This window comes from Panicum hallii, chromosome 9, assembly GCF_002211085.1.
Source record: "Panicum hallii strain FIL2 chromosome 9, PHallii_v3.1, whole genome shotgun sequence".
Classification (NCBI taxonomy): Eukaryota; Viridiplantae; Streptophyta; class Magnoliopsida; order Poales; family Poaceae; genus Panicum; species Panicum hallii.
This window is the reverse complement of record NC_038050.1, coordinates 31,173,786-31,189,441: the sequence shown is the minus strand read 5'-3', so window position 1 is coordinate 31,189,441 and position 15,656 is coordinate 31,173,786. Positions and strand designations below refer to the sequence as shown.

Genomic DNA, 15,656 nt, shown 5'->3' with positions numbered 1-15,656 from the left:
CAGAGAGGTGACCACCAGATCTCCGGTACCGGAACAACCCGAAGCCCCCCGACACGCGGTGGCTTCAGGCTTTCCGGCCTGGGGTAGCAAGTCCAGGTCCTTCTCTAACATGGAGAGGGACCCAGAGGCGTTGGCCTCCTGAAAGTCAGTGGCCGATTCGCACAAGCCGAGTTGAAATCGGTTATGCAGATCCCTAGATTGGAATGAGTCCAAACCAGGGGGAATTACCGCAACACCGGAAGAAGTCGAGGATGGAGCGGACTCCATCTCGATCTGTGCTGCGGAAGTGTGGAGCGACAAGTTGTCGAGCCCGCCGACGAACTTATCGAGGTCGCTGCGGAGATCCGCAACAGAGGTCTTTGGCTTCATGTCGACGAGGAATCGTCGGAAACTGCCCGCACCATCTGCGACGCAGACCCATGAACCAAAAACGAATGTCGTGCCCTGAGAGGGAACTGACCTGGCGAAATTGAAAAATGCCATCGAGCTCGCCGGTGGACCTTCGACGCGCTCCCCTACCTGGCGCGCCAGCTGTCGGTGTTTAACCGACTGCCCACCGAGGAATATGCCCAAGGTGGTAAGTTTTGGGTGAAGAGACGCCGAGATCAGGAACTCGAAGGTGCAAGGAACACAAAACTTAGACAGGTTCGGGCCGCACGGAGCGTAACACCCTACGTCCTGTATGGTTTGTATTGCCTTTGGTGTAGGATGACCTAACGATCTTCTGTTTTGAGGGGGGTCCCTGACCTCCCTTATATATCTGAGGGGTCAGAGTTACAAAGATGCTAACCAACCCCCTCCGAGGGATCACACCAGAATTGATCTCGAGTAGATCCTCTCCGTGTTGGTTAGCTCTATCTCCTATTTAAACAGGATAAACAAGAGATAAACAAAATGAATAAGAGATAAGACGGGCTTAATCTCTTAAACTCCGTAACATGTCCAGCCCGGTGGCCCCGGGTCTGACATCTTGCTTGCCAAAAGAATTTCGATCACAAACTAGCTAGGTGCGAAGAAGCTTCCTTCCTGGTGGCGATACGATCAGAGTTTCAGAGTACAAGAACGCCGTCGCTTTCGCCAACCACTGGGGGGCGTGCAGGAGATCGGAGCTTTGTCCACCACCGGCGTCTGCTTTCAGATGGTTTACCGTTGAATTCACTCACGTAGCACGAGCGTGCGCCCCGCGCGCCGGCACATCGCGTGCGTGGCGGACCGGCCGGCGGGACGCGACCCCGCCGGCCTAATCCGCACGTGCTGGCGCTGGCAGGCTGATCTGGGAAGATCCGTCCGTCGGGAACCAAACCGGTGGGGAGCCTTTGATTTTCTGTGGGAGTGTTGTGTTATGTAGCCGGCGGCTGTCCATGTGACCATGTGCACTGCCCGGCGCGAAGTGAGCTGCTGGTCAGCCGACTTTGCATAGGATTGATTACCAGTCGGCATCGTTCCCGAGCTGTTGGTTTTCTACATAGCATAGTGTGCTCCCGCTACTCTGCTCGTGATTTCCATTTCAAAACCATATAAAAATCACGTTTTCCCCTGCTTCCTCCATTTAACTTATTTTACCTTTTCAAACATAACCTATGTCTAAATACATAGTAAAAAATTAAAAAAATCTATAGTGGTTTGGAAAATTTACCATGCTCCTGCATGCATGGTTTGCGTTTGCGCGGAGACAAATCCATCCATAAAGCTTAAGGATAATTTTTTTTACAGAAGTAAAACCAAATCCCAACTCTTTCCCTTCAATTATTACTGCTTTCTCCATTGCTTGAGAGAAGCAGATAACTACTACTTCTAAAGGACTTGCTGGGGAGGAAATTGCTTTTCGCCCCCTCGCGATCCACACAGTACCAAGCTGTAGGCTGTGACCTGGGATTTCCACCCTTTGCTAGCGCAAGTATGGCCCACTCACTGATTTCTTCCACTGGCCCTACATCCCCTGATCCAGCGGCACAGGACCAGGAAATTAGAGTGTGCCCTGCCTGCACGCAGGACCAGGGCCAAACCGACGTGCGCCGCGGCCACCTACGCCGCTCCCAGCAAATTTTCCCGCGGGCCCATCCCAGCACGGGGGTCCACGGCGAGTCGGCCAGGTCAGGTCGTCCACTTGCGCATGGCGCCGTCTCCTCCTCCACCCGCCAGTAGTTTAGTTACGCGGCTCCCACCGCTCCCCGGGACTTTCACGTGTTCTTCGTGCCGACGACCCGCCGCGCCGCACCCTTCGCACTTGACGTGCTTGCTTGCTCCCACCACCACCACTAGTCCACCAACCCTATAAAACTACACACCCAACCAAAGCCCGAGCCAAACCACCAAAGATCCCACCAATCCTCCGTTCCACTCCTCCGCGAAACCGACAACCAAGCAAGAAGCAGCTCACCGTCCGAGATGGCACCGGCGGCACCACCTTCAGGAGGCACGGGCAGCGCGTGGCCGGCGGCGACCAGCCGGTTCGCGGCGGCGTGTGGCGCGCTCAGCCACTACGTGAAGGCGGCCGAAGCCGAAAGGGCGCAGGCGGCGCCGGCCGTGCCCGTGAGGCGGCCGCTCCCGCTCATGCCGGGCGCCGACGTCGACGCCCGGGATCCCGGCGCCGAAGCGGCTCCCGCGCAGATGACCATCGTGTACGGCGACCAGGTGCTGGTGCTCGACGGCGTCCCCGCGGAAAAGGCGGCGGGCCTGCTGCGCCTCGCCACCGCCGCGGCGCGGGGAGGACCCGCGGCCGCCGACCTGCCGGTGGCGAGGAAGGCGTCGCTGCAGCGGTTCATGGAGAAGCGCAGGGGCCGGGCCGCGGCCCGCGGGGCGCCGTACCGCCGCCCGGACGCGTGCCCGGCACCTGATGACCAACAATATCTCAAGCTCGCGCTCTGACTGATTCCTCTGTTTCGTGCCTGCATGCTGGTAGAGTAGGAAGAGTACGTCGAATGTACATTTGTTGCGCATGTATGTTGTTCTTGATGAAGAAAACAAAAGGCTTGGATTTCCATAATCCTGCAGATTGATGTCCATGCGAAGGAATCTTCAGAACTGTTCGTCGATTGGAATCCGAATTCGTCAAATTAAAACTTGTGCTTCTATTTGGCAATCGAACAGCGCTACAAGCAAACTGAAACTATACCACAAAAGCCAGCTGCCAAACCTCTCTATTTTGATCAGAGTACAGTCCACCGTCGCCTTCGCGCAGCGCTCGGGCGTGTCGGGACTTTCCGGCGCGCAGCGTTGGAAAATACGGTGGCGAGACAAGGGAGGTGTGTGCCCGGAACGCCGGCAGGGCACATGGTGTGCCGGATAGGCAGGGCAGCATGCAGTCTCCCCGGCGCCGGCGGCCGCCCAAACTTGCATGTGCTGCCGGGTCTCCAAAGGTTGACCAACGAAACCGCTCAACTTCACATTGGAATTGTGTGTCACTTCCAATTCTACAACAATTCAAAGCAGGAGAACACGGGAATTTCAAAAGTGGGGGAAAAAGAAACGAAAGTCTCATGTCTCAAAATCCCTTCGGAATCCTATAAGTTCCTACGAATTCTTAGGAGCAACCGAGCAGCCTTCCCTTTTTACCCCTCAAACAGGCCTATCTCAAAGATTCATGTAGTATTGGCCTCCTACCTGAATTTCCGTGTTTTCCTTTATTCCACACAGAGAGAGCTAAGATCTTTGTTGGGGAAAGTGTCTACTTGGCATCCTCACCCCTATGACAAAAATACATGAAAATGTCTTGTTAACATGTATGTTTTCCGAAACATTGTTCAGACACTAACATCCCAATACCTCGTATTGCATACTCGCTCATATAAAAACACGCATGCATATCACCATCATTCCTGAATTAAATCCCTTAGAAAGAAATCGAATCCCGTAGAAGGAAAAAAAATAAAAGATCTCAAGCATGCATGAAACGAACGATTGGATGCGTGTTCTTCTAATCTTATTACACTCGAGTAGAGGTGGGACTTGGGTAAAGATGGCAACGGGTGAAATATCCGCGGATATTGCCTCTGGATATCCATACCCGCGACCTAAAAACTGTACCCGAACCCATACCCGTTACCCGCAACGGATAGCAAACCGTATCCATATCCGTTACCCGCGGGTAACGGATATCCGCGGATATATCCGTTTGTCCAATAACAAGACTTCAGATATCCGTTACCCGCGGGTAACGGATATCCGCGGATATATCCGTTTGTCCAGTAACAAAACTTCAGAATTATTCAAAGGATAAATTAGCATATAGATTTTCAGTTGCATAAAAAATACATAAATGTCCAGCAGAATTAAATCTAAATTGTTCAAATAATAAAATTACAAATATAAAAATTCACTTGACCAAATAAATATCTCATCCAGAATCAGCACCCAACACACAAGATTCTTCTTTGATGTCCTCTTCGTTATCTTCAAGGCAAGACCAAAAACTGTTGAATCTTCCATTATCAACAGATTCATCACCTAAAATGATGACATTATTATCTACATACTTCAAATATAACATATTAGCAAAGCAATAAAAAAATTATTTACCTTGAAGAGTCTGACGAAGCCAACTTTGGCTACACATCAAAGCTTCCAACATTTTAGGAGTAAGACGACTGCGATGATCACTTAAAAGCCTCCCACTTGTACTAAAAGCAGATTTAGATGCAACAGTGGTGATTGGAATAGCTAAAATATCTCTAGCAATTAGCTTCAAAGTTGGATAACGAGTTCCCTCTAGCTTCCACCAACCAAGAATGTCAAAGTTATCATTGTCATAATTAGGAAGAGTTTCTTCTTCCAAATATCGATCCAGCTCATTCTTACTTCTAACAAAGGTATTAGTCTTCTTATTTGCAGCAAGTGTCTTAAAAATGGACAGCACTGCAGCTGCACTAACAGTAGAAGATCCACTAGAAGAGGAAGTTATAAACTCTGGTTCTTTCACTTGGTAATGCTTCATCAATTCAGTTAGCAATTCATGGGCATCTGAGACATGTTGTTCAGCTACTTCTTCACCAAACAAAGCAATATAACAAGCATGCAACATTGTCATCTTAAGACGTGGATTCTGCAACAGCCATAAGCCCATGGATGTCAGTCCAATACTTATCAAACTTTGCTATCATAGCAGCTGAAATTTTTCTAATAATTTCATTCTCATCATGACCCCAATTATTCATTTTGAGTTTAACTTCACACACTTTAGGAAAGAAAAGATTAGCAGTCATATATTTTGTTCCAGAAAACAGCATGGTTAACTCATAGAATATTTCCAATTTCTCACAAACAATAGTTGCAAAAGTCCAATCATGATGAGTTGGGCACATATAGTTTCTATCAAGGTCACCCAAACGTTCAAAAATTTTTCTATAACGGATAGCAACACTAAGCATGATAAAAGTTGAGTTCCATCTAGTTTTGCAATCTAGATTCAGCGTCTTATCCAATCTAACATTTTCATCCATGGCTGTTTTCTCAAATTTTTCGTACCTCTTTGGTGTAGCAATCCAATAAGCAACACTATCTCGAATAGCTGCAATAGAATCTGCAATAATTTGTATACCATCTCTCACAATTAGATTAAGAATGTGAGCACAACACCTCATGTGCAGCACCCTTCCTCTTAATAACATATGATTTGCACCAAGTCTTGTCTCCATTAGACCAGCCATACTATCATTGGTGGTGCAATTATCAAGGGTCACCGTTGAGATCCTACGGTCGATATCCCAACTTTGCAAACATTTGTGCAATGCATCACATATAACTTCTGCTGTATGAGGACATGGAATATAAATAAACCTATACAACCAGTAGAAAAACAGCTAGTGAACACAACAAAAACAACCAATTAAAAAACATTCATAACACTTATGTAAGAAAGTGCACTATGCTAAAGGAATCACCTCAATATGCAGCTTTTAAGTGTCCATGAATCATCAATGAAATGTCCTGTAACGGCCATATAGCCCCTTTTTTGATTATCAGCAGTCCAAAGATCAGTTGTAACAGCAACACGACAATCGGTCTTTTGCAAAAATATTCTTGCTTTCCTTTTCTCCCCCTCATAAAAACTCATGATATCCCTTCTAATAGTATTCCTGGTTCCCAACTTAAATAAAGGTTGCAATGCACTAACAAACTTACGAAATCCATGGTGATCAACAATGGACAATGGATACTCATGCAGTATAATCATAAAATAAAGTGCTCTTCTAGCTATATCTTGATTGAATACATAATTTTCTACGGCCACTTGCCCCTTCTCTGATGTAGCAAACCTCAAATTAGTTTGTACTTTTACTCCTTTCTTCTTTTGATTATAAACACAAGATTTCAAATGTGCACGTAAATGTGATGTACCATTTTTTGTTATGCCCGAAAGTTTCTTCTTGCAATGTTTGCATTTAGCCTTCGATACTCCATCAACTTCTACGGGTTCAAAATCACTCCACACACTAGATCTGAGCTTCCTCTTCGAGCCTGAAGAGGCAGGTACGTCCTCTTGCTCCGATGAGGACTCCACATCTATGGTACGACGGTCGTTATCATCAACAAGGGCAAGAGGACCGGTGGCAGAGCCTTGTTGAGTGCTACCAGTAGGGGTATCCATCACACCTGTATTAATTCAAGAAACTTTTAACAATCGAAATTTTAACAATCGAAGCTAACAGTACATATCCTTCACGCACAACGCATCAATAACAGAACAGACAGCAGCGAAACAAATTCATAATACAATCAAAGAATTGTGTGTGGTAGATTATTATCTTCAAGTTTAGACACAAACAGATAGAATGAAGATGATTGCAAAGCATATTCATCCAGAACAGACACAGTTGCTCAGATGCTCATCAAACAAAGGACACATGGAGTGATTGATCAACAACCAAAGCTATCCTTAATTGCAAGATGTAGCTAAATAGGCATAAATTTGGATGAATACCTCCTCAGGCAGGGCCGGCCTGCAGCCTGGCGCGGCTCGGGGGCGGGGGGGGGGGGGGTGTTGGCGGGGCGTGGCGCCGGGGGGCTGGCGTGGCGCGGGGGCGGGGCCTAGGCGGCCGCCTAGCGCGCGCCGGGGGGGGGGCGGCCTAGCGTGCCCGCAGGGGTGGGCGGCGGAGCTGGATCTGCCCGCGCCGGAGCTTGGGGTGGGGGCGCGGGGGAGCGCTGGCGCGGGCGGTCGGGTGGGGGCGCCGGTGGCTGGGATGCTGGAGTGGGGTTGGGAGCGTGCGGGTCTGCGGGAGTAAGGTTTAGGGTTTTCTTATATATATGGTTTTGATGTGGACCCACATGTCAGATGCGGATTTCGGGTTTCGGGTACGGATAGTAATTTTTGTTACCCGTTTTAAAAATATCCGTGGATATTATTTGCTACCCGTACCCGTACCCGCGGATATGAAATGGTACCCAAACCCATACCCAACGGTTTTTTACCCGCGGGTACGCGGATAATTCGTGTCCATTGCCATCCTTAGACTTGGGCGGGCCACGTTGGCCCGGCCCATCCCTCTGGTGCCTCATGTCGTGTCGAGTCTAGACTTCTACGTACGTTCGGCACATCGTGCCGTGCCGTGTTGGCACGACAAGTCTTTTACCATGCTCAAGTAAGACCCATGGCACGCTTCATGCTGTACTAGTCCAATCACCGTCCTCCAAATATATATAGTTGGCTTACGTACTCGTTGTTACAAGAAGATATGGTCACATTAATACACCACACTGCATATGGAAGGCAGCATATCTCAACTAGGATGAACATAAAAGAAAATTACGTGATTTTCTTGAATGAATCTTTTCTTCCACGGTAGCTGTTAGCTGTTAATTAGAAAGCAACATTAACTATCATAACAGAACAACGGGCCATGCGCGGCCGACAGGTTATTTTCGTGCCGCGCCAGTCCAAGCACGGTCCAAAATACAAGCCGTGCTATATAGCCCATCGTGCTGAGATGCTAAGCACGGTAGAACCTTCCCGTTCATGTGGTGTTGGTACTGCCCAAAATTTTAGATAACGTGCCGTGCTTGGTCATGGCAAAAAGAGATTGTACCATAGTCTGTCTAAAAATAGCACAGCTCAAGTTCCAGCTCCACACCGGAGAAAAGAACTTTTTCACATGCTATATGGTTGACATCAGTGCTTAATATAATTCTCATTTTTTTATAAGAAGGGTAAAACAAATCGACAGGCATCAGCACATCGAATTTCTCTAGTTCTCTACCTGCATCTGCCCCTAGAATTTTTTTTTCATTAGACGGTGTATAACAATTTAAATGTAGGGTGATCCTCCAGCCACGTAAGCACACGCACGACCAGGCCGACGTGCCGCACGAAGTATTGGCCCCGGCCCCGCCCACACGCCGACGTTTGAACAAACCGCTCGCGCCAGATGGCCACGTCAAAGTCGTCTACTTGCACAGGTCGCGGTCAGCCTGGTAGCTACTTCTACTAGCTAGAGTAGGATCCTCCCGCAGTACCCGCCATTTTCACGTGTTCTTCGTGCCAAAAAAGATCCCGCCCCCCCCCCCCCCCCCCCCCCACCCACCTATAAAATCAAGCATCCCTACCAAAACCGAAGACATACACAAGATTTGATCAATCCTCCTCTTCGCACAAGCCAAGAATCCACCAGGGATATCGCTCCAACCGCGGAGCAGCAGCAGCAGCAGCAGAACATCGCCGGAGATGGCGGCAGCAGCGGCAACAACTCCTCCAGGCGCAGGCACGGGCAGCGGTATCGCGTCGACCAGCCGGCGGTTCGCGGCGGCGTGCGGCGCGCTGGACTGGTACGTGAAGGCGGCCGAGCGGGCGCGGTCGGTGCGGCCCCTCCCCCTCATGCCGGGCGCCGACGTCGACGCCTACGCCCCCGACGACGACGAGCAGGAGCAGCGCGTGGCGGGGCCGGCGCCAGCGCCGCTGACCATCGCCTACGGCGGGCGCGTGCTGGTGCTCGACGACGTCCCGGCGGACAAGGCGGCGAAGCTGCTGCGCCTCGCCGCCACCGCGGCGCGTGGGGGAACCGTGGAGTCCCAGCGGATCGCCGCGGACGACCTGCCGGTGGCGAGGAAGGCGTCGCTGCAGCGGTTCATGGAGAAGCGCAGGGGCCGGGCCGCCGCGCGCGGGGCGCCGTACCGTCGACCAGATGGCAGCGACGCGTGCCATGACGACCATCTCAAACTCGCGCTCTGAATTCTTGTTCCTCTGCTGGACTGGTAGCTCTGTCTGTTTCTACAATAGAAAGAGCGAAACCAATGTACAGAGCACTTGCTTACACTGAATGCTGATAGGAGTAGAATGGAAAGCCAACAAACTTCTGGGTTCGAATCATAATGGGAGATTGAATGTGTTTTTTCTTGTTGTCCATGCCCAACGGCGCCATCTGTCTTAGTCCTTTGTTCAAGACACGTAGGAATTCCCCATGAATGAATTTCGCAAAAAAAAAAATCACAAAATTTAATCCAGAAGGCAGTAACCTCACATGACTCGCTTCAAATCTCCCACGGTCGGGGACTCGGTCTCAAGCTAGCTGCCTAGCTCAATTAACCCGTTCGAGGAAACGTCGTCCTGGTCCACATCAAGATACACGCACACGGCCATTGCTTTCTCTTACCGCGCCGGCGTGTCGGAGTTTTCCGGTGCACCAACACGCTGAATTCGTCCCATACGTTCGCCATCCAGAAGGCATTAGCGCCAAGCCAAGCGTGTCGTCGGAAGGCCGGCACGTCCCGTCTCCCGTGTCATCAGGCTGGCACTCTCGCCGGCGGCCCCCTTCCTGATCTAGACGTTCTGGCCGATCTCGAATGGAGGAAAATGCAGCCGGCGAGCTTTCAGTCGCGCGGTTGGGCGTAGTTAGCAAAATTCAGCAGGGTCGGGCTGATCATATACCACTGTGCACCACATGATCATCCTAATCACTGATTGATCACTCAGAAAGATGTTTTTTTGTGTGTGTGTGTCAGATTTTATTAGGCGTCCTCTGAAACACAAAAGACTTACAGGAATTTTGCAGGACTTCCACAGGATTTAGTTTGATGTCCATATGACATGACTCAGGGAAAAATTCAACGTTCTAAAAAGAGACCTCATCAGCCTCAACTCAAGTCAAAGAGTAATACTCCAAAGCAGATAAAAGTTGTATTTCAGAAACCTGGTACGAAACTTCTTGGTATCGATCATAATTCAGCGCCGTCGCACTCGCTTACCACGCCGGCGTGTCGGAATTGTTCGGTGCACGAGTTTACAATTCAGAATACTTTCGTGACAAACCTAGTTTGCCTCCCGAGGGCCAGCACATGGCGTGTTGGACTCACAGCATTGGCATTAGGCAAAATTGGCTGCTGGACACTGGAAAAATGGCTTGTGTCAGGATGAGCCTCAAGGCCTTCAAGAAACCGAACCCCAACACCATGGTGGGCTGTATCGCTTACAAGCTCCGGCGCTGTGTCGCCGCACAGCACTGACAGCACGCGGCCATGCCCCCTGGCGCCCGAAAGTGGATGGGGATTAGGGGGATGAAACGTGTACCATGTCGCAGAAAGACAATCAGTCCTTCCTATTCCTGGTCCCCTGATAAATCATGTGTAACCAGGTACTCCTCTCACCACCTCCCACCGATGCATGCCAAGCGCTTGATAAAATTATTGAGTAACAGGATTGTACTTTGACTGTCAGATTCTGTATGAAGAAGTTACCGATTGAAAGAATTTTCTTTGATAGGATGAAATTAACCATTGAATGAATTGTGGCTACTCATCACCAAGACATAGGAGTGAGGGCAGCAGGATCGCACAAGCAGGCACTATCCTAGGTAAACACACTTCTCTGAACACCCTAGATTTCTGATGTGTTTACTCATCACCCACACTAATCCACAATAGTTATTCATCATTGTATACCAGGAGTCCAGGACAAGTATAATCTTTGAGAGAACAATGTGGATTTGCACCGCTGCTAGAGGTGAAGTTTAAGCTTCTTAATCAATTTATGTATACAAATATATTATACTAGAACATATTATCACGTTCAGTAGCTTTGTGTCTTCTTATCTTTCAAGTATTTCATCAATTTAGTTTTTCACTACCATTTTACTATAAATTCTGCCTGTAGAGAAGGTATGCTTAAGTTTCTTACAAATTTTATATTTAGATTTTTCTACAGTGAGTATTGTAATAAATGTGTAAGAATGGAATTAATCATTTGAGGTCTGAATAGCAAGGAAGAACTGAATTGTTGTGGTATAAAATTTTTCTGGAACTATCCTTTTCTTCTCTGCTTTTCTATAGTGTAACTGTCAACCTTGCAACCTTGCTGCCAACAATGTTGCTGGATTTTTTTCTAGCTTGATGATGCATTGGTGTTGTGCCTCTTTATTATAACTTTTTTCAGCTACAAAATGAATGTGCATTTGTTCTTCTCAGCAGCAAAGTTGCTTCATTGAACCTCCAGGACCTAAAGAAAAGGGAGTGCTTTCATATGGAAAGGGAACATAATCATGCTGGTTCCTTTGCTTTTCTGTATGTTGCTTAATAGATTAACTGTTGTGGCGGTTGCTCATGGGTGTTCTCCACTCGATCCTCTTCCTTGTTTGCCGATGGTATCTTCAAAACGATACAGGGATCATATTCCATTCCAGGACCTAGCCAACACTATCAGCACAGGTAATGTTCATGAAATATCTAATTATGTCTAAATGCTGCATCTCATACTTGATGATAACCTACCTAATGTATTATACTTTTAGATGGTGATCCTGCATAATGAAAGAATAGATTAGGCTATCCATGTTCTTTTCAGTAATTCTTCTTGCTCAACATTTTTGTGTGGATTAGTGATGTATTTCCGTGTGCAGTTAATCGAGAAGCGGTACGTCTGGGTAGGAAGGCCCTCGATGATGTGGTGCTCAACAACAGGTCTTCCATGAGTCATGCACAGGTATACGTTTTTTTGCCGACCCATGACCAATCCTGCCTGCCTCTACCTGCCAATCAGCTTGGTTATCCTGATCCCATATATTTTATATTTCCTCTGATTTCGGATCAGTAGTAGATGTCCACCGTTGTCCGTAGTGATCTGTCTAAGCACCCAAGGCAAGAGAGGTTGGGCTACCATATGGGTAGAGGGTAGAGGGGCGAATAAAATAGGTTAATAGGTTGTGTTCGGATTTCCCATTGTGCTCTGATTTAATCTACGTAATAGGTCTCCAAATTTTCACTTCAGAACTTTTGAGGCGCATTGGTTTTTCCATGGCATTATGTATAATTGGTCTGAGACGTTGTAAATTATTGATTTTGTGCCAGAAACACATGGCAAAGACTGTGAAGAAGAAAGGAAGTAAAGCAGTAATATTGCTAGATTTGGTCATGATATATATTTAAATACTTCATACGCAGTCCTCTGAACTATCCTTGACATCGTATGGTAATATTATTCACATAACTGTGCTCACAATTTGAACAAATGGTTCCAGTACGAGTTACTTATATTGCCTTGCATATCATTAAGTTTTTATTCTCCTAATTCTAAAAAAATTAAGTTTTTTGTTCTTGATACTTGATTTTTTTTTCTTTTGCTCGTTATCGGTTCTAGAATTATTGTGCCAATTTCTACAATCGAAGCTGGACTTGGAGCAGTTGCAACTGGGTCTCATGTTGATGTCATCCCGTCCTCACTAGTGTTCTTACTGGCACTTGAGGCAATTAGTTTGCTAAAAGGGTAATTGGTACTGCCTACAGTTTCTTTCATCAATTCCGAGTTACCATTTCAGTGTTAGCATGGTCATATAAGAGTTATAAGGCACTCTTTTCTGTACATTTAAGTGCATATATTAGAGTAAGATGAATCCTGGATAATGTGGAAAAGAATCTGGCCGATGTATGTGTTTATACCTCTCATGTATTTTTGCTACTTAACAGGAACTATGATCTATTACTATTTTTTATTTTTGTTAAATAACAAATTCGGTACTATGGCGTGTGTTCTATAAATATAAAATATTTATTGAATATTTTTTTACAACACGTAGTGTCGTACGTACACTTTACTAGTCCTATTAAAGTAGTAATCCAAATGTGCTTTCTTTCTTTTTCCTATGTTAATTGAAGTTTAAAAAACTACAAATCAAATTGAGCAGTAACTTTACAAAATCCAAGTGAAATTGTCTGAAACAATGTACAAACCTTTCAAGTTTATCAAGATTACTGATCCAGATGAAACTATTAAAAAGAGTTTTCTTTTGAACAGGGGTGGGGGTGGCATTTTTAAACGAGTTGCCTCTTCCGGGGTGTGATTCAGACGAAAATATTGAGGTTACATGTTCACAATGAGCAGACAATAGCTATTTCCTTAAAAACATGTGCAAAGAAAGTCGATATGACATTCCCCAAAAACTAGAAAAAAAAGTTGTTTAGAACTTTCCGCAAAAGATTTTGCTTGTCTCCGTCGATCTTACCAACGGTGGTGAGAGCGTCTGCCGCCCCTTGATTTCTGATCCAACGGTTCTGGACTAGGACTTCGGGAGGCAGGTTGAAGCCACGTGCGTGGACCAGTTCGACGTGAGGCACGACGTTTGTGCGTGGGCAGCCGACGACCCATCCCAGTCCCCACCTCACCGCCACGATCGGCCACCACGTCACGTCGTCTCCTCGCGCGTGGGCGTGGCGCCGTCAACCCGGCTGCTGGTGGTTGCGCTCCCACCGCGCTCTCCCCCGCAACTGCAATTCCCACGTGTTCTCCGTGCGCGCCCACGACGACACACCCCGCCGCGCCGCTCCCTCCCCACTCCTCGCCTACATTTCCTCCCGCCGCAGCCGCACCTATAAAGACCAACACCTCCCAGCGAACCCACCAGACAGACCCCTGGGAAGCCAAAACAAACCGAGTTCCGATTGATCAAATCCTCCTCCTCCGGCGATAGAGAGGAAGCTGCCCTACAAACTCCGAGGCGCGCGGCGGCAGCAGCAGTTGGCGATCATGCCGGTGACGGCGGCAGCGCCAGAAGCAGGCACCGGCGGCGGCCCCGCAACTACGACCAGCCGGTTCGCGGCGGCGTGCGGCGCGCTCAGCCAGTACGTCAGGGCGGCCGAGGCCGAGAGGATCCGCGCCGGCGCGCGCCCTGCCGTGCCGGTGCAGCCCCTCGCCCTCATGCCGGGCGCCGACGTCGACCACACCGGGGAGCCCGAGGCGGGGCCCGCGCCCGCGGCGCAGATGACCATCGTGTACGGCGGGCGCGCGCTGGTGCTCGACGACGTTCCCGCGGACAGGGCGGCGGACCTGCTGCGCCTCGCGGCGTCGGCGTCGGCGTCGGCGTCGGCGGGGCGGCTCTCCTCGGCTGCGGACCTGCTGCCGGTGGCGAGGAAGGCGTCGCTGCAGCGGTTCATGGAGAAGCGGAAAGGGAGGGCCGCCGCGCGCGCCGAGCCGCCGTACCGTCGGCGCGACGATCTCACGCTCGCGCTGTGAATCTCTCTCTCTCTCTCTCTGCATTAGAGAATGCTGAAGCTGAAGCTAGTAGACTGTCTTCGCTTGGTAGTACCGCGAGTCCGCGATCATATACAGGGGATTGATTGTTCTTGTGTGGTGGTGAAGCAAACAGAGCAAGCAATGTAACGCAAGGATATGAGAAATGTACTTGTACTGGAGAAATTATTTCTCTTTTCAGACTGAGAAATGTTTTTTTAATTCAGGAAGGCAGGGAGCATTGAACAAGATTGGTTTATCCTGACCTTTCAAATTTGGGCATTTTTGTATGGAAAAAAAGTAAACGAAAAAGGCAGAGATTTACCATTAAGTTTTGGCAACTTGATATCGGCACTCACAAATTCCACACGAAAGTAAGACGATAGTATGAAACAACATAAAAAGCAGGCGCTTGTGTAAAAAAACACTGCATCCTGAAAAGGACGGCCTGCCTGACCCGGAGAGCCCAAGCGGAAAGCGACCCAATTGGCACCGTGCTACATGCCTCCAGAATTGGATCGTTCAAGCGGCCGGCACGAACCTGCCTGGGGTTTTTCGTTTGTCCATGGATGCTTACGGGACCAACTGCAATTGGAGATCTTGTGAGGCGCTAATATATATGCTCAATACACGCGCTCTATTTCTCTTGTAAGGCGCGCAATGCAACTCGAGATTTAAAGTTTATATTATTTGACCAATATTTATTCTATGAGTTTGTAGATTGTGACATACAATGTCAGTATTTTTTTAATGTGTATTTGAAAGCACTTTCATATTTCATATAGTGTTGATCTTACGGTCATAAACTAAATATAGGCACCGGGCACTACAATGAGCCAAAACGCGCTTTATAATTTAAAATAAGAGTAAACTCCATTTTTAACATCCAACTATCGCTTGAGTTTGGTTTTGACCATTGAACCATCGCTCGGGGCCGCCAGCCACTCGCCCAGCTCGGCGCCGCACCTGCGCCCGCGAGCCGCTCGCCCCAGCGCCAGCCGCTGCCTCCGCCCGCGCGTGCGCCTGCTCGCTCGCGCCGCAGCCGCTGCCGCCAGCCGCGCCGCGCCGCGCGCCTGCGCCCCACGTGCCGCCGGCCCTGCGCCAGCCGCGCTGCGCGCCCGCACCGGCCGAGCCGCAGCTAGCGCCCGAGCCGCCGCCCGCCAACGCCCGCCTGCCGCCTGCCTGGAGCTGAGCAGAGGGAGAGAGGAAGGAAAGAAGATTTGGATGGAGCCGC

The 15,656-nt window shown here is 48.8% G+C and overlaps 2 protein-coding genes across 2 annotated transcripts; both read left to right on the top strand.

Moving 5' to 3' along the window:
* Positions 1-2,277: 2,277 nt before the first annotated feature.
* LOC112877179 (protein TIFY 11e-like) lies at positions 2,278-2,986 on the top strand. Its single transcript, XM_025941394.1, has one exon. It carries the CDS (start codon positions 2,389-2,391, stop codon positions 2,866-2,868), a length of 480 nt encoding a protein of 159 aa, XP_025797179.1. The 5' UTR covers positions 2,278-2,388; the 3' UTR covers positions 2,869-2,986.
* A 5,537-nt stretch (positions 2,987-8,523) lies between these two features.
* On the top strand, positions 8,524-14,681 carry LOC112872979 (protein TIFY 11f-like). Its single transcript, XM_025936011.1, has 2 exons — positions 8,524-9,157; positions 13,859-14,681. The coding sequence occupies exons 1-2, from the start codon at positions 8,657-8,659 to the stop codon at positions 14,423-14,425; spliced, it is 1,068 nt and encodes a 355-aa protein (XP_025791796.1). The 5' UTR covers positions 8,524-8,656; the 3' UTR covers positions 14,426-14,681.
* The last annotated feature ends 975 nt before the right edge of the window (positions 14,682-15,656 follow it).